Source organism: Cupressus sempervirens, chromosome 1 (genome assembly GCF_028749045.1).
Source record: "Cupressus sempervirens isolate cs-2001-9-10 chromosome 1, ASM2874904v1, whole genome shotgun sequence".
Taxonomy (NCBI): Eukaryota; Viridiplantae; Streptophyta; class Pinopsida; order Cupressales; family Cupressaceae; genus Cupressus; species Cupressus sempervirens.
In genome coordinates, this window is record NC_143118.1 from 160415329 (window position 1) to 160435525 (window position 20197).

The 20197-nt window shown below is 38.2% G+C and overlaps 1 protein-coding gene across 2 annotated transcripts in view; it reads left to right on the forward strand.

Annotated features, from left to right (window-relative positions):
* Window positions 1-1087: 1087 nt before the first annotated feature.
* The window catches only part of LOC149576641 (uncharacterized), a 239168-nt gene continuing 220058 nt past the window's right edge, over window positions 1088-20197 (forward strand). Inside the window, exons 1-3 of one of the 2 annotated variants that reach the window (XM_089818699.1) lie at window positions 1088-1369; window positions 1515-1577; window positions 2012-2182. In XM_089818699.1, coding sequence (XP_089674825.1) covers window positions 1324-1369; window positions 1515-1577; window positions 2012-2182 — 280 coding nt within the window. In that variant the 5' untranslated portion in view covers window positions 1088-1323. The remainder of the gene's footprint in view (window positions 1370-1514; window positions 1578-2011; window positions 2183-20197) is intronic. The other variant, XM_089818690.1, reaches the window with a different exon arrangement.

Consider the following 20197-nt stretch of genomic DNA (forward strand, 5'->3'; position numbering starts at 1 on the left):
TTTGTTATTTTTAAGAAAATACAAATATTTTCTAACAAGTCTATCATACGTTAATGAATGCATTAATTATAATTTTACATTTTTCACATTTGCGACAAGTGGATTAACTTTTCAAAAAAAAAGTCATTTTTATCTTCCACCTCACAAATGAATGTCTAATCAATATTAATTATCTCTATCTATTTTTTTAAATATAGAGTTAAATGTTTTATATTTTTTATTTTAAATATATTGATTAGTCTTACATTGATATTCATTTTTGTCATTTGTAAAATATTATTTTTTAAAGTTTACACTATATTTTACTAGCTACTATTTCAAAATCTTATTCTAATTTTTTTAATACTATTTTACAAATTGTAAAACTACTACTAACCCTCAAACTAATTAGATATTTTGATAATTTGAATTAAGTAATTAACAATTTATTTTTTTAAATCAAATATTTCAACTTATAATTGAATTGGTAAATATTACATTAAAGAATTTAATTCCACTTCTAGTCATGATGAAAAGGCCTATATAAGGGCACCTATTAACTGGAAAGCAAAAATGTTGATGGCACAAATTAGAACTAGTTCACATTAGCTGTGATGTGAAACTGGTAGATGGCAAGTTCCAAAGGAAGAGTGAGCAGACAGAACATGTTTATTCTGCAATATGGGAACAGTGGAGACAGAGCAACACTTTGTCATGGCATGCTTGGCTTACAACGACATCATATCTGATTATACAAAAATTCTGCAGAACAAGGACTTCAACTATTTATTTGAGGAAGATCAAGTGAAGAGAACAACGGAGTTGATTATCAAAATTCAGAAAAGAAGAGACAAGTTAACCAAAACTTTGCAACTGACTAGTTTGGCTCTTGACTCGGGAGGGCGATTGCATGGGTCCCATAGACTACTTTAGTCTCGTAGACGTCATTAAAATCTATCATATCATATCATATCCATATAATATAATTTCTATTATTATTTATATATTTATTAAAATAATATAATTATTAATATTTTTAAAATTCTATTCAACTGTCTCTATCATTCTAGCTTTAGTTTTTTAACCTGTAAATCTCCATTTTCCTCTTACATTCCTTTACACATTAAAAATTCAAACACAATCAAAATTCCAGAAAACTCGAGCACTGATTGTAGACAGTCGACTAAGGAAAATGTTGTCAAACATTTGCTGCATTTTATTGTAGAACACAGGAGAGAGACTTTAAACATATGTCGCATTTGCTGTATTTTATTGTAGAGCACAGAAGAGAGACGTTAAACATAAGTCGCAGAAAAAGGGCTTGACGATTGGTCTGACTGCACCATGAGCTCCACAGCACGTTCTTCAGATCCCGCTGAAGCAATGTCAGGTCATTCATTTACTTTTATTCTTCAAATAGAGTAAATAGCTTTGGGATGATTTGTGGGCTGACCAGAAGCTACTAAAATAAATCGTAGGGTTTAGAGTTTTTCTGTTGTTTATTTATCATAAATGTTTGCTTACTCATTTTCCAGCGAGAGACAAAGTAAATGCGCTGCTGAACGCCGGACGTGAAGGAAATCTTGAACTTTTTAAAAGTAAGGGAAGGACTTTCTGCAAGTAATGTTTTTCAACGGCTATATTATTAAGTAGGAGAAACGGATTTGGGTTTACGGACATTTGCTTGTAACTTTGTTATATTATTTGTCGACAATTACATTCCCTCAAAGTAGTTTATTTTACAAAATTATTTGAACATACGAATTTTTAATGTCAGACGGACCAATTGAGCTCCACGAACATCTGTGCTTTATTATACTTAGCAGTATTTATTGACAATTATATGCAACCCACATAATTTTTTCCCGAGATTTTTTCGAGAACTAGTAACAAATCATTTTAAAAGCACTGTGAGAAGCTCAGAAGGATGTTTATGGATATCTTCCTATAATATATTATAGTCTCTGCAGGCGACTATGTTTGAGAAGACGAATTCAATTCTAAGAATTAATAAATTTACACATTTTCACAGAGAGAGCGCAAGTGCTTAATGAAGGGCACGGCCTATCTGAGACTATAGCTGCAGTCAAAGATGCAAATGGACGTGGTGCACTGCATTTTGCTGCAAGAGATGGGAAAACTCAGATTTGCAAATATCTGCTGGAAGAGTTAAACTTAAGCGTAGATTCCAAGGATGATGATGGTATGTGCATTAACTGTTCTTTATTTATTTTTGCTTTACGAGTAGGGGCTTCTGGATAATAACTGCATAAACATTTTTTGGCAAGCTTTCTCGAGACTTTTTTGATATTTCTCTTCGTCAAGAATGATATCAGATGGGATGTCATTTACAGGGAATCTGGAGTTTTCATTTTGACAGGTGTTAAACATTCTTTTGTTAGCCCTCTTATACAAGGGTAGAACTTGAGATAGTAAGACCGCAGCTGTAATTTTTTATATTTACCCTTATTTGTCTTTTAAATTGTATTCCCGAGCTCGCATCCACCTAAATCCAGTCCTAAGTTGACTCCAAATTTGCCATGATTTGTCCGAGTTAGCTCCGTTTTGGTGAATTCCCAACCAGACTTTTACGTTTGGTTATCATTATGGCAATTCCTCCATTTTAATGCTGGATCATGACCCGCTGGACTTGATCTAAGCATTTTTTTTGAACTTTTTGCTCTCCCCGTTCCTGTTAGTGCAATAAAACTAGCAAGCTTTGTTTTCTTATTCCCACCTTCAAGGAAAGTTGTTATTTAGAACTTGTTTTTATCCTTGATTTATGGATAAACTTTTACTTGCTCAGTTTGTAAGCTAAGGAATATTTCTGTTTTTCCTCTGCTTTTTTCTTTGAGGAAGTCTATATATTGTAATTCTATTCATATGTAAATCAATAAGAAATAGCTTATTATTCATATTCTTGTTCTAGTTTTTCCTCTTTTAATGCATGTTTGTTTTTTCATTTCTAGCTAGATCTTACTTTTGAAAGTTAGCTAAAATTCTACATGCTAACAGAGCACAAAATTTTACATGGTATCAGAGCTCATGGTTGCTAGAAAGGAGAATAAATTTGTTTGTTGCAGGTACTAAAGAAATTTAGAGTTTTAAAGAATGGAATCTCCAGCCTTTGCAAGTTCAACCTCTGTTGCCATTACTATTCCATACAAGTCTTCACTTCCAAAATGAAGTAGAATCTTTAGCTTCCATTTAAAATACCAATATAGCATCAAACTTGCAAAAGCTGGAAATTCCATTCTTTAAAAGTTCCAAATTTCTTTAGTAATTACAACAAACAAATTTATTCTCTTTTCTAGCAACCATGAGCTTTGATACCATGTAAAACTTATAGCTAACTTTCAAACATTAGATCTAGCTAGAAAAGAAAGAACAACAACTAGCAACTTCTTTTTGCATGGTTGACTAGTGTTGTTAGGGTCACTCGCACAAATTTATGTGTCATCTGCATCCTTGATTGATAGATATTTTGCCTTTGTTTGCCATCAATTCATTGTGTGGGGTCTTTTATGCAGATTATTGTCTTCTGTATCTTTCGGTTGACAAACGTTTTCCCTTTTTTGCCATCTGCTCATTGTTCCGGTAGTGTCGTTGGGGACACTAATGCAAATTGATCCTGATTTCATCCTGGTTTCAAAGGAGGTTCTTGATTCAACACTATGACAATTATCATTCAATGGTCGTCCACACTTTTCTTGTGTCTCTAAAAATGCTTTTCTAATACATATTTTGAGGGGGGCTTTTATTCCTATTGGGTTTTCTTTCTTTCCTATTTTCCTTCTTTATGCTTTTGTCTCCTTAGTTGCGCTTAAGGGGGGGTTTTGGTGCAATAAAACCAGCAAGATTTGTTTTCTTATTCCTACCTTCAAGGAAAGTTGTTTTTTGGAAATTGTTTTATCCTTGATTTATGGATAAGCTTTTAGTTGCTTAGTTTGTAAGCTAACTAAGGAATATTTCTGTTATTTCAGTTTTATTCTGTGTTTCCTCCGCTTTTTTCTTTGAGGAAGTCTATATGTTGTAATTCTATTCATATCTAAATCAGTAAGAAAGAGTTTATTGTTCTTATTCTTGCTCTAATTTTTCCTCTTTTACTGCATGTTTGTTCTTTCTTTCTAGCTAGATCTAATGTTTGAAAGTTAGCTAAAATTCTACAGGCTAACAAGCACAAAATTTTACATTCCCTACCATTATCTGGAAATTATGTATTGGTGGTGGACTAATTCTAAAACCAGAGTTTAAGGGCTTTAAAATTCAGAGGCATTGATTAAGAAGCATCTAATGTTCACTAAAGGAAAACCTACTGCATAAACTAAGCTTTGTCTGAAATATTAGTAATTTGTTTTATTTTACGACACAACATTTTGTTTGCTTCCTCATCTTCATCTTTTGTAATGCATTTTCAATTTTACTGTCTTGATTCGAAGCACATTATACCACTTAGAAGGTTTGAGCTTATTTCTTCAAGAAGAATCTTATGCCACTTAGTTCGGCCTTCTAATCCTTATTTATTTTGTCTAATTTCAAACCACAATGTTTGTCTTGTGACAACTTTTGTCCACACTCTTCTCCACATTCAACTTTTGGTACTTCTTTGTTTATAACCTATCAAGAGCCACAAGTAAGAAGTAAGAAAATCAAATTCTGCTAGTGTAGAATATAAATTCCTTCAATTTGTATTGCCAAATACAAGATTGCTATTGACTACTTCTGTGCTTTTCCTATAGTCTGAATGTTTTGTTTTCCTAATCAGTGCTGATCATCAGCACCTTCTTAACTTTTTAATACGCCAGATGTATCCCAACGCCTAGCCTGCCTTACCTTGGTCTTACTTTCTACCAAGTGGGGGTTAGGAAGGGGCAAGCTGAGGTGAAACTAATCCTCTATGGATTTACCGAGCTGCCTTTGATGTGAGTTTTGTTCCATTAAAACATGCAGGATACAACACTCATTGTTTCAGGATGAAACACCAAATATTGAATCTTCTTTTGAATAAAGACACTCTTCTTATGCTAAGACTGCAATGAAAGATCACATCTTATGCTAAGACTGCAATGAAAGATGAAAAGATAACTTCAAGGTTCCTTTAAGTGATGAATACTCGGTTATAATAATGTGTTTTTCTGGTAACACAAGGGGACTTACGTTGTTCGCTAAGACTTGTCAACTTCATTTTATTCATATGGATTCACAATGTGCAATGGAATTATACTTTTGACTTCTAGCTTGTGAAATGTTAATGAAGTTAAACTTGCAAATCTAAACTACTACTTCTATCTAATGCTGCAGGAAAGAGTGAATACCCTTGAACACTACCTTGCAGTCTTGTCATGGACTCCACTCACCTAGTGTAAGCTTCTAAGGCGTGTGGTAATGATATTCAAATCTTTACCATTTCCTTAATCCCATATATGGATTCAAATCAAAGAGCAAGTAAGGATTGAATTTAAGTGCATTTAAATGCCATTCGACCATGCAAGGTAAACTTACAATCAATAAGCAGCTAGTGGTTTGATTAAAGATTGAACCAAGCAAAGGTGCATTTACAACTACTCTTATCCACCTATATTACTTAAATATAATCTCAATTAACAACTTGAAATCAAATCTATTTTAAGTGAGGAACGTAGATCACCCTGCAATACTTTCATATAGATCACAACTACCCACCATGCAAGACACAATGATGAACAATAGAGCGAATTTGGTGATATATTGTAACAATTTTCAAATGATTCTTTGTTATAGATGAAAAGAGCAAGCCTTATAAATGGAGCTCAATTACAATGAATGACCAAGATTGAATTATAATCAATTACTTAGATTAATCCACATAAGTTGTAATTAGGATTTCCAAAACCACAACTAACAGATATTAAATAACTACCCAATTATAATTAGACACCACTATGTGGGCAATGGAAAAGTTACATTGCTTTTCAAAGGATAAATGAGTAAATAGAATAGGCATAACTACTAGATAAGATTCACTAACAAATAGACCAATAAGAAGAGAGAGCTTGTAGTGTCATGTCCCCTTTCTAATGACATAATTTTAACAGAGAATTTGCCTATCATCGACTCTCGTAGGCAAATGATTGTGGAAAGAGGGTCATTTTATTTCCAAATGATTACATTTGTGCTTCCGGAGAATAATAATTCAGTAAGTGGGCCTACTTGTTCTATTATTAAATTAAGGTTGTACTTTAACTTTATAAAGTTACTTATTTAATTTTATAAAGTTTAATAATAAAAGTACATCATAAAGGATAATTCCGGAAAACTTCCAGTAACTTCTCAGCGAGTGAATAAATAGAGGACATAAGGCACCCATTTGGACAAGCGGTTTTGTGGATTCGATTTCTATTCTATTGGAGTGATTTGTAGCCATTTGGACTACAAATTCTCAGACTATCTTTGGGAACGATAACTCCCATTGATAAGCAATTTTGAGGGTGTGGGATATCACCCGAATTATTGCAAAAATTTGAAAGGGACACCACAGTCATTTCATTGGAGCAGAGTTTTGTGGCCTAAGGCCAAATTTCGTGGATGGGTTGACATTGGAAGAAGGAATTTTACCAGTGACAAATTGGAGGGTTCGAAGGAAGTTAAAACCCTTGCGCTTTTTCATCAAGTGGCAAGCAAACTGCCTGGTATCACCCGCGTGTAGATAGCTCAACCCGCGTTAGCAAAGGAATCAGTTATCACTGTGGCTCGCGTTGTATTCCGACTATATGTGGTAGCGTCGGAATACTTACAGGCTTTGGTTCGTTGAGACACGGCAAGAAATTCACACAAGGCCGAAGACAGACAGGCGTCCGCATTGAACCCTTGCCATAAAACATCTTCCGCAGTCGGCATCAGCTAAATTCATTCTGTTCACTCGGTGGGAAGAATCGGGTGGAAGAAACGACTTTTCTTATATGATTCACGCGATTACTTCCAGCATTCGTAAATAACACTGAAAATCGCGTGGAGTTTGGAAAGATTAATGCCAAATCGCAGGGAACGATGACACGGGTTTGAACCGGTTAGATATTGAAGCAATTTCTTCTAACACACACAAAGGTCGAAGTCTGAAGGCAAACGATCCAGTCTGGACCCGCCTCGAGTGCAGTATCTGCCATCAGTTTTTAAAAAAAAAGGAGGTTCGGACTCAGGTTCTTTATGTTAATTGGTTGTAAAAGAAATATATTCTTAGCAAACCAAATTTGTGTTAAATCAGACTTGATAATTATTTCTATTAAATGGTTATCATCTACCCTGTTATAGAATATTGTCAGCATTATTAATGGACTTGCTATTGTTAGCAAATTATTACATTTTTCTTCTTCATGTGGATTCCAAATACATTTGAAAATTTCAGTCCAGTATTGTTTTTCAGAGGTCTCAGGGTAAGGGTCATCACAGTTCGCTCACAAAGTGTTTGACGAAATGTCAAACCATCGAAGTATAGAGATTTTTGTTGTTTGAAGAATTTATAACCTGTCAGGGTTATTTCAGTGGTATCAGAGTAGTTTTCCTGCCATCCTGTTGGGTAGGACATCTTATGCAATCATATTCTAGATATTATATTCGTAGGAGGACTAGACATAAAGGCAGAGATATGGGGGAAAGACAATCACAGAGTCCACCGAGATTTCCCAGAATTGATGATGATGAAACCAGAGAGTTTTACAGAATCATAACTACAGGACAGCAAGAAATAGCTCAGTCACTACAGGCTTTGACTACCATAATGGAAAGAGTTGTTCAGCCCAGGATTCAGGAACAAGGAAGAGGTACATTTGATCATGATAATAGAAGTGTGGCAGGCTCACAGGGTGCTCCTAGGCGCAGATCATGGACTGCAAATAGGCCTACTTATCCCACTTTCCTAAGGGAAGAGGCTCAGGAGATGGGAGAAGATGATTTACCGGATGATTTCCAGGATGATCTTAGGGCCGCTACTGCAGAATGGCAGGCATTACCCCCGCATGTGCGTGAACTATTGAACTTTGATCGCTATCTAAAACAAAGGAGAGAACATATGAGGAGCAGCCGCCAGAATAGGAGGCCTAGAGGAGGTCATGATAGTGAGTTACAGCGAGCTGTTAGCAAACTCACTTTACCATTTTTCGATGGTAGTGGTCAAATGACAGCGCAAGCTTGGATTCATAAGTTGGACACCTTCCTAGCATTAAGGCCTATGTCTGAAATAAATGCCATCAGGTATGCCACCTTGCATCTGGAAGGCGCAACTCATGATTGGTGGTCACATGGAATGGTTACTTTGTAGCACAATCAGGTAACATCGTACCAGGACTTTGTGGATAGATTGGTTGAGCGTTTTGATAAGAAGGATCCAAAGATTTATTTTCGTGACCTTGCACAATTAAGACAGTCTGGTAATTTGGAGGTTTATATTAGTGAATTTCAAAGGTTGTCAGTCATGGTACAGGATGTGTCTGAGAGAAGGTTAGTTATCTTATTTACAGAAGGATTGTCTGAACCTCTCAAGGGATGGATTAAGGCATTCGACCCACCAACACTGCAGGAAGCTATGAGGAAAGCACGGAGTATGGAGCTTACAACACCTTCTAGCAGGTTCAACTCTCGGAGTACTACCTCTTTCAGAGACAATAAGAAGTTTGATAAGAATAAAGAAAAGAGCATTGAAACCAAAGGAAAATCTATTACACCCCTGGATGCAGAAACATTAAACGACTTGCGCAGGAAGAAATTATGTTTCTATTGCAAAGGCCCATATGACAGGGATCACGATTGTCCTTTGAGACCTAAAGGAAAAGCCAATAGAGTTATGTGGGCATATTATGAAGGATCAGATTCCGACAGTACAACACATGAAGATGATCACAGTGATTCAGAGCCTAAGGGCGAAACAGGGAATTCAGAGCAAAAAGAGGAACCTGAATTGCACTTACAGCAGGGGCGTTTGTCTAGCATTCAGCAGGAGGGATCTTTTAGATTACGTGGTGTTCTAGCAGGACAGAAGGTGAGCACATTGGTTGATACAGGAGCTACACACAATTTCATCGATGCACGACTGGTTGAGCGCTGTGGTATTAAGACAGAAGAATTCGAGGGTCTCCGAGTACAGGTTGCTGATGGATATACTATTAAGTGTACAGGATGGTTAGAGACATGCTGTTACGCCTGAATAATTATGAGTTCAAAGCAGATTATCATGTGGTTAATATGGGTGACTTGGATATCATTTTAGGTATGACATGGCTACGTTTGTTGGGTGAGGTCACTTTTCGACTCAAGGACATGGAGATCAAGTTTGAAGTAGATGGGAAACAACATGTGTTGAGAGCTATCCGGAATAGTGATATCCGAACGATTTCTCTCAGACGATTAGAAAAATTGGTGAGACATGAGGATATTGAATGGGCAGCCATGTGTACACTCATGCCTACACAGGAGGAACAACAAAAGACAGAATATCATCCTGACATACAGATATTAAGGGAAAAGTATAGTAAGGTATTTAGCGATATTCCACCTGGTACACCTCCTGATAGAGGGATTGAGCACATCATCAAATTAGAAGAAGGTGCTAAACTAGTCATGATCACTCCATACAGGCATCCAAAGAGGCTTAAAGATGAAATAGAGAAGACCATCAAGGAGCTTCTCGCGATGGGACACATCAGACCTAGTAAGTCTCCTTTTGCTTCTTCAGTAGTTTTGGTTAAGAAGAAAGATGGTTCGTTACGGATGTGTATAGATTACAGGATGCTGAATAAAAAAACCATTAAGAATAGATATCCTATTCCACGGATTGATGAGCTAATAGATGAACTACATGGGGCATGCTACTTTAGTAAGATTGACTTGAGATCAGGCTACCATCAGATTAGAGTAAGAGAACAGGACATAGAGAAGACTGCATTTAGATGTCACTGTGGGTATTTTGAGTTTGTAGTAATGCCATTCGGGTTGACCAATGCACCAGCTACTTTTCAGTCCACCATGAATAAGGTCTTCCATCATTAGCTGAGAAAATTCGTGTTGGTTTTCTTTGATGATATCTTGGTATATAGTCGAACATGGCATGGGCACATGGCGCATCTAGAGACAGTATTGGAGACCTTGCAAGCAGAGTCCTTGTATGTAAAAGAGTCTAAATGTGATTTAGGCATGACCAAATTGTTATACTTGGGACATATTATCAGTAAAGAAGGAGTACGGATGGATCCTGATAAGATTCGTGCTATTGTGGAGTGGCCTACTCTTGAGAACCTGACACAGCTGAGAGGGTTCCTTGGTTTATGTGGCTTCTACCGCAGATTTGTTTGTGGATATTTGTGACACACGGCTCCTATGACCGATTTATTGAAAAAAGGAGCTTTCGTTTGGACAGCGAAGGCACAGGCTTGTTTCGCCAAATTTAAGGAGATCATGACTTCATGTTCGGTACTAGCATTGCCTGATTTCTCGAAACCATTTGAACTCCAGTGTGATGCTTCAGGAGATGGTATTGGGGCTGTTTTGATGCAGGACAAATGCCCAATTGTATATGAGAGCAGGAAGCTCCGTGGGCCAGAGAAAACATTCAGCATTTATGACAAGGAGATGTTAGCTATCATGCATGCATTAGCTAAGTTCAGGCAGTACTTAGTAGGTGGTAAGTTTTGTATAAAAACTGACCACAACAGTTTGAGACATTTCCTTGGGCAAAGGGATCTCAATGATAGACAGCAGAAATGGGTGAGTAAGCTACAAGCATATGATTTTGATATATCTTATGTTAAGGGCACGCAGAATGTGGTAGCAGATGCCTTGTCACGCAGACCACATCTTAGTTCGATGATTGAGATCTCTGAGGACTGGAAGCATCTGATTATTGTAGAATATGTTAGAGACCCATGGGCATCTGAGATAGTTGATGGGACAATTGTTGATACCAGGTATACGCTTGTGGATGAATTGATTATTTACAAGAGCAGGATATTTTTAGTCCCAGGATCGAAGGTGAAGCAGTCTATTATGCGAGCTCTTCATGATGCACCTATAGCTGGTCACCCCGGATACTTCAAAACATATAGGCAGGTGCGAGAACGATTCACTTGGAAAGGACTCAAGGCAAATGTATTGCAGTATGTCCGCGAGTGTCCTGTTTGTCAGCAAAATAAGCAAGAACACACCTTCCCAGCAAGACTTCTATAGCCACTTCCTATTCCAGATCGGAAGTGGGAATGCATATCCATGGATTTCATTACCAGGTTGCCCAAGGCTCAGGGTCGTGATTGCATTTATGTAGTGGTAGATAGACTAACGAAATATGCTCATTTCTTTCCCATCACCACTACCTATACCGCAGTTCAGGTAGCCGAGGTATTCTTCAGAGAGGTTTTCAGGTTACATGGGATACCCCTCAGTATTGTCAGTGACAGGGATAGTAGATTCTTGAGTCATTTTTGGCGAGAGGTGTCCGATTATGTGGCACTGAGCTCACACCCAGTACCAGTTATCATCCGCAAACTGATGGATAGACAGAGAGAGTAAACAAATGGGTGGAAGGCTATTTGAGGAATTACGTGGCTGATCAGCAGAAGGCTTGGGTAAGATGGATTTATTTGTGTGAATATTGTTATAACACCACTTTTCACATATCTATTCAGATGACACCTTTTCGAGCATTGTATGGGTATAATGCACTGAGTTTCATTGATTTGTTAATGGGTGATGTTCGGGTTCCACGTGCCGGGGATTTGGTTCAAGAAAGTAAAGACATTATTAGCACTCTACGAGATAACATAGCTCGGGCACAGAATCAGTATAAGCAATATGCAGATCAAAAGAGGACGGAAAGGAGCTTTGAGGTAGGTGACATGGTTTACCTAATGCTTCAGCCATTTCAACAATCTACTCTCAAAGAGAGTGGGTCGGAGAAACTTAAGCCTAGGTATTATGGGCCTTTCAGGATCACCAGGCGAATAGGGGAATTGGCTTATGAGCTTGAGCTTCCAATAGATAGCAAAGTATATAATGTGTTTCATGTATCGCGCCTCAAAAGGGCATTGGGACAGAATGTGGTACCTTCTACCATATTACCGCCTTTGGATGATGAAGGGAAATTGATCTTAGTGTCGGAATTCATTTTAGAAAGCAGGGAAAAGCAGCTCCGCAGAAGGGTAATCAGAGAATATTTGGTTAAATGGAGAGATCTACCAGTTGAAGATGCTACTTGGGAAAATGAAACAATTTTGCAGCATCCAGCTTTGAGATTGCTTGAGGGCAAGCAATTTCAGGAAGGGCGGACTGTCATGTCCCCTTTCTAATGACATAATTTTAACAGAGAATTTGCCTATCATCGACTCTCGTAGGCAAATGATTGTGGAAAGAGGGTCATTTTATTTCCAGATGATTACATTTGTGCTTCCGGAGAATAATAATTTAGTAAGTGGGGCCTACTTGTTCTATTATTAAATTAAGGTTGTACTTTAACTTTATAAAGTTACTTATTTAATTTTATAAAGTTTAATAATAAAAGTACATCATAAAGGATAATTCCGGAAAACTTCCAGTAACTTCTCAGCGAGTGAATAAATAGAGGACATAAGGCACCCATTTGGACAAGCGGTTTTGTGGATTCGATTTCTATTCTATTGGAGTGATTTGTAGCCATTTGGACTGCAAATTCTCAGACTATCTTTGGGAACGATAACTCCCATTGATAAGCAATTTTGAGGGTGTGGGATATCACCCGAATTATTGCAAAAATTTGAAAGGGACACCACAGTCATTTCATTGGAGCAGAGTTTTGTGGCCTAAGGCCAAATTTCGTGGATGGGTTGACATTGGAAGAAGGAATTTTACCAGTGACAAATTGGAGGGTTCGAAGGAAGTTAAAACCCTTGCGCTTTTTCATCAAGTGGCAAGCAAACTACCTGGTATCATCTGCGTGCAGATAGCTCAACCCGCGCTAGCAAAGGAATCAGTTATCACTGTGGTTCGCATTGTGTTCCGACTGTATGTGGTAGCGTCGGAATACTTACAGGCTTCGGTTTGTTGAGACACGACAAGAAATTCACACAAGGCCGAAGACAGACAGGTGTCTGCATTGAACCCTTGCCATAAAACATCTTCCGCAGTCGGCATCAACTAAATTCATTCCGTTCACTCGGTGGGAAGAATCGGGTGGAAGAAACGACTTTTCTTATATGATTCACGCGATTACTTCCAGCATTCGTAAATAACACTGAAAATCGCGTGGAGTTTGGAAAGATTAATGCCAAATCGCAGGGAACGATGACACGGGTTTGAACCGGTTAGATATTGAAGCAATTTCTTCTAACACACACAAAGGTCGAAGTCTGAAGGCAAACGATCCAGTCTGGACCCGCCTCGAGTGCAGTATCTGCCATCAGTTTTTTTTAAAAAATGAGGTTCGGACTCAGGTTCTTTATGTTAATTGGTTGTAAAAGAAATATATTCTTAGCAAACCAAATTTGCGTTAAATCAGACCTGATAATTATTTCTATTAAATGGTTATCATCTACCCTGTTATAGAATATTGTCAGCATTATTAATGGACTTGCTATTGTTAGCAAATTATTACATTTTTCTTCTTCATGTGGATTCCAAATACATTTGAAAATTTCAGTCTAGTATTGTTTTTCAGAGGTCTCAGGGTAAGGGTCATCACAGTTCACTCACAAAGTGTTTGACGAAATGTCAAACCATCGAAGTATAGAGATTTTTGTTGTTTGAAGAATTTATAACCTGTCAGGGTTATTTCATGTAGAAATCACCAACTAATAGACCCATAAGACAATTTAACAATTTCCAAGAACCAATCAAGATGAAGGCCATGTGGACCTATTGAAGTGAGTTTTGTTTCACTACAACATACATAATCAAATACTTAGTATTTCAAGATGAAACACCAAATCTCCAAAGCTCTCTCGAATAAGAATGCTCATATGTTAAATAGTGTAGATGAAGTGTGTGATCAAATGAGGCAACCTCAAGGCTTTTTCTTTTTGGGGACTTCTACTTAGTTTTATGATGTAATATGCTAGTTATTAGAAAGGGACTTACACTGTTCATTCAGTGGATATCAATCTGACTTTATCTTCAATTGATGCAGGAGCATCTTGGGTTGCCTTGTTATCTTGCTCATTTTGTTTCTTTTTGCATGTTGATGCCAAGTTACTGTAGCTTCAGTGTATGCCAAGTGACTTTTCATGTGCCGAGTTACCCAGTGTATGCCAAGTGACTCGTCATGCGCTGAGTTACCCAGTGTATGCCAAGTGACTCTTCATTTGCCAAGTAAACTAGTGTATGCCAAGTGACTCTTCATGCACTGAGTTACCCAGTGTATGCCAAGTGACTCTTCATGCGCCGAGTTACCTAGTGTATGCCAAGTGACTCTTCATGCGTTGAGTTACCCCGTGTATGCCAAGTGACTCTTCATGCGCTGAGTTACCCAATGTATGCCAAGTGACTCTTCATGCGCCGAGTTACCCGATGTATGCCAAGTGACTCTTCATTTGCTGAGTTACCCAGTGTATGCCAAGTGTCAGCATTTGGATGTGATTTCTGCAAGCCGACTTGCGGGATTTATTTTAATCGTGACATTTATGTGAAGATCTTTTCTTGGGATGTGTCTAGACCGTTGTTGGGTCGGCCTTCCTCTTATGTAATGTTCTAGAATAATCTGTAAGCCATTTTGGCAAGTATAAATAGAGTGTTTAGGCTTAGAGTTAGGTAAGTTTTTGAGAAGATTAGAGAGCAGAACTGAAAGTGCGAATTTGTAGTTGGATTTTTGAATGTGAATGTATTTGTAATTGGCCGTAACCTAGAAGGCCTTACAACTGGGCATGTATGAAGATGTTTTGATGAATCAATAAAAGTATTTCACTCTTCTTCCTTCTTTTGGTTGCTGTTCTTTGTGTTTGCTTCCATTGTGTTAACTCTTGCAAGGTGGTTTGGATAGTTGGGTGAGCCTTTGGCCCTAGTTATTCATCCTTTGCCTATGTAAGTTGGTATCAGAGCTCGAGGTTCGTCCTTGTGGAGATTGGATTGTGTAGAACCTTGATTTGGATTTGGTTGTAGGGTGGTAGATCTACGGATTTGACCTATTGTTGCCTCACTTTTTCACCATGTACCAATTTTGCAAAGTGGAGATTAGCTTTTGTTGTGTTTAGTTTAGTCGAGTCGGTTGCCCCTTTTTCTTCCTCAAGTGATAAGTATCTCCATCAGATTTTCATCTTTTCCTTCTCTCGCATTGTATGGCCGGGTGGGTTTTGTTTATCATCATGAGTCTTTGGGGTAGTTTAGGACCTTGCTCGATGGAGATTTTTAAATTATTTTACTTCAGATGAACTTACTTACAAGTCATTTTGTTCCGAACTTATAGACAATTGAACTGGTAGAAAATCCAGTTTCATCTTCTCCTTGGCAGGTTTTGCAGCCCGAAGGTGAAACTCCGTCGAGATTCCCAAATGCGATTCTTGAGCTTAAATGAAGAGAAGCAAATTATGTTATGGATAGATCATTCAAGTGTTGCCATGTTTTTGCTACGGGAATCTTTCAAAACTCACTAAGATGATTAAAAAGGGCATCGGTGGAAAACTCAGAAACAGCTTCTCCTCGGCGGGTTTCGAACCAAGAAGTTAGTTTTTCGAAAAGGCATTTGTAAAAGAATAAAGTGAGCCAGTGGGTCCCACCTTTCACTTGCAAAGTTAGTTTTATATTTTCCGAAGGCTTAAAGTAAAGTGGTTAGGGCAGAGAAGGTAAAACGAGGGCAAAGGCGGAAAAGTGGAAATCATCTTCTCCTCTGCGGGGTTTCTACCCTTAAAGGCAGTTTTCCGCATCCAGCAGAAGATCACTATTGCAAGCATGGTTATTTGACAAATCGGTTACATGAGGCTAAAAAAAGGTAAGGGAAGCATGTTGATCACTTTGAGGAAGGTATTCTGTTCAAATTCTGGCTGAGCGGAATTTTACTCATGGAGTACTCTGTTCTTAATTCTCCACAGCTTGGTGGAAAACGGGAAAGTAAGCTGTAATAAAGGAAAATAACTGTTGGGCCAATGGAAACAATGAAAAGACAAGAAAGAATCCGTTGTAACCTCCACATTTACTAATCTAACGGATTTATCATTTATTTCATTTGTGTGGCGTAGATTTTAAAGATTAACGGGTGGATTGGAGTCTCTATATAGAGATGAACATAATGGATTTTCAAACTATTGCTTACTTATTTGAACTGTTATGTTGTTAAGTTGATTATTGATTCCGAAATCCCCACAGTTACAAAGTTCTACTCTCTATCTTATTTTGAGCTTTAAGATTTCTGATTTATCTCTACCTCAATCGAAATGGCAACAAGATTTGCTGGATTTGATGGATTGGGCGGAATCAAGTCTACATGGCAGAATATCACAGACACTTCACTCTGTTTCTTTGACATGCAAGATTTCCAAAGAAGATTGAGGGCGGAGCCAATCCATCCCATAACGGAGAAACTCCAAAGAAGTGGGTTGGTAGAAGCAACAGGATTTCCCGTAGCAGTACAAGCCCCGGAGCTAATTATTGAATGTATCAATCACTATAACCTAGATACGAAGCAAATTTTATTGCCTGATCAAACGATGTTAATCTCAATCGATAGGCAAGCAGTAGTCAATTGTCTGCAGATTCCAGAAAGGGAGGAGTTCTCTGAATTAACAATTGGAGGAGCTATGTCCGAATTCTCTTTGAAGAAGATGGTGTGGCGAAAGGAGATCATGAGTTCTTGGTTCCAAAAGCCAAGAGTAGCTAAAAGTAAAGTTCCTAAAACCCTTTTTGGCACTGATCTCAAGCCCGAGATCGTGGACATTCTAGTTCTTTTGCATTGATTGAAAGGTGAGGTCGAAGCCCTTAACTTTGTAGAACAATATTTCTTTTTGGTGCAAATTATTTGCTCGGATACACAATATGTTGATTGGGCGTATGAGGTAAGTGAGCATCTGTCTAGGGCTCTCAGTGCAGCCAAGTTCTACAATTCATTTTATATGTCTTCTTTCTTGATATATATGTTGGCTTCCCTATAATTATGGCCAGGCCTTCCCAGAATAGAGAATTTTCTAAATGATGTAAAGAGTTATGAGTTTTACCCATGCTTGCAATTACAAAATAGTTATGCAGAGTATATCAGAGTTAATGATGCATTTACAATGAGGCTTTTCAAGGAACTCCAAGGGTGTCTGGAGAGGAGATTCAGCCCAAAAGCGATGGCAGCCATTAGTTAGTTGGGTAGTTATTTCATCCAATTCTCATCCTTTTCATATTTGCGTCTTGCAGCTTTCGATGGATTTCCCTTGAAGCCGCCTAGATATCCGGATGACATGATCATGCTCATTGAGATCGTGAGACAAGCAATCCAAGTGAATGTGCTGAGCGCCAGTTCGAAGAAAAAGGGATACGAATTTCCCATAAAAGTTGGGGCATACAGTTGTGAGTCCCGATCAGATGCCAAAAACATGCTCAAGGTATTCGAGAACAAGTTCAAATTAGAAGAATATGAAGTGGTGAGGCCTATGTTTGACCCAAATGGGTATGCCAGAGATGTGCTTCAAATTGGAAGCGTGATTAAGCATGTTACTACTATGGAAGATTATTGGGCGGATTGTCAAAATGAGTTGGAAAGCCGAGATCGAGCTTTTGCAAGATTGACAATAGAACAAATAAAGACATATGGCATTAACTTAGAGGTGGAAGGGCTAGAGGATGATGGGAAAAATATGTATAGTAATACATATTTGACCAAATTGAGAAGTACTTCAATCAGTTCTGAGCCATATGTTGATGTGGAAGAAGACCTTGATGTTATGATGGCCCGGATTGTCAAAAGAACCGGAAAATGGGTTGAGTGGACAGCGAAAAAGGGCCGAAGTAGGAGTAAGACTACTCAAGCTTCTCTAGCTGCTGCTACTCCCACTTCTTCTCAAAGTGCCACACCTAGTGTTACAACCACGGCTGCTCAAGGACCTGCTCAATCTGTAGGAGGAGGTGACCAACCACATTTCAATAGCTCCAACTTGCCAAGGTGGTCCTCTACCAGTTATTGAAGCCCAAGCTAGCATCGAAGAAAAGAGAACCGAAGAGCCGAAAGATGGTGTTACTGCTCCAGTTTCATCTCCTCATGTTATTGCTCCAGTTTCACCTCCTCATGTGGCTGCTACTCCATCTCCTCATCATAGCCCTAGTCCATCTGCAAGCACTCCCCTTTTGAAGCCAACTGGTTCCGCCATTCAGATAGTAGAGATCGAGGATGAATAGAGTAGCAGCAGCGAATCCACTGAATTTGATGAAGCCGCAAGGAAAGCTCATGAGCAAGAGAGCCCCGAGTCTTTCTAGGCTTCTATTTCAGGATCCTAAGAATCCTTTTTCTGCAACTTCAACGCCAGTGACTCCGGTGAGGAAGAAGATGTTCAGTATAGAGTCACTGGGGGCTGCTTCTAAAGTGATTAGCACAGAGTCCTGGCTAGAAGATACCTTAGAAAGGAAGAGAAAGAGGAAAGAGGAGAGTATCCTTGCAAAGGATACTGTCTCTCAAGCAGTTCGCTCTGGATCTACAGTAGTGAAAGCTAAGAAGCAGAAGACTTTATCAATACTTGGGCAAGATCCAGAAACAAGACACTTAATAATGGAGGTAGCAAAGCCAAACAAAGCAGGGAGAATTGAGGACATGACACCTGATGTTTTCACTCTGGATTCGATTGATCTTGGAGAGGCTAGGCATGATACAAAGGTGGGCATATGGAGATCAAGTAACGAGGTGATAGAAGAACAATTAGAGAACCTCAAATTGTCAAAAATCAGAATGAAGGCCGAGATTGAAGAATTGAAAAAATTTATCAGGCAATTGGTTGTTCCATTGGCAACCATTATTGGTGTGCCTGCTACTGAGAACCCTACAGCAGAAGAAGTGCAAGCCGTCATCTCATAGCTTCAAAAGGATAGACATTTTGGCCAGATTGGAAGAGAATGGATTGAGAAACTCAATGTAGATGGAACTACTCTGATTGACCAAATTGGAAATGTTATCCTTCGATTGGAAATTGAGAAGGATAATATCATATCTAATCACATCACTTTGGCCATAGAGAAGGCAAGGTGTGATGAATGTATTTCTCTCCTGAATATGGTCATCCAAATGAAAGCAAAAGAGGTAGTTGAAGCGAATATTTTGAAGAAAGGGACTGAGCCTCCGTTCGAATGGCTTCAAAACATGCAATTTAAGCAAGAGATGATTCAAGAGGCTAAAGAAGGACTCAAAGCAACAAGGGAAAAGGTGAAGAAGATCCAAGACAGAGCATTTGAACTCATGCGAGGATTACACACTGACCCACAAACCAGTGGGCAAGGGAAAACTCTCATCAGAGTAGAAGTAATGAAGAACAATTTCTCCACATACTTGAGTAGTCTATTTGGAATGACTTCAAGTAGTCAAGACAGAGTGGTAGAGTTGCAGATGCTTGGTGGATACGTGCATGTGGTTGTTGGAGAATTGACAAGTCAGCTAAATGCGGTAAAGGAGTTGGCTCGAGAGCATTCAAAGTGGCTCTTAAGATTCACTAATGTACATGTGTCTAGTCACGAAGAAATGATTCCAATTATAGTAGCTGCTAAGGCATATAGAACGAAAACTGAAAATGGAAAGAAGTCTAAGTGATTCAGTTGACACTCCCTTTTCGTTCTCTGATATAAATTTTGCAGATTTTGTAAATTTTGTAATACGACAAACTGGCATCTTGCCATTTTTCATCCTCAGAAGATGAACCGATTAAAATTCCTATTGTAACGGTCATCTCTCAACTCTATATGTATGAAGTTGAATGATTAATGAAAGGTCGGCAAATTTTTGATGTGAAGTACTTTTTGTTGCAGAGTAAATTAAATGGTATTTTATGTCAATCATTTTCTGTTCTAGTAGGTATTGTGTTCAGTCCATGTTTCCTTTTCGTTTTACAGAGAATTAAGGAGGAACAGAGCTTCTTTCCCCTGTTTTCAAGATCATGAATGGATGTGATAAGTATTGTTATGATTCATTCGGCTAAAAGATTTTGTTAACGTCCCTGATTTATCAGTTATAGTTTAGATTTGAATTTCGGCTTATTCGAGCCTTATGCGAATAGATTTATGGATTCATAAGACGTGTGGGTACGTGAATCTGTTTCAATATTGAGAAGTTTTTCTTGCC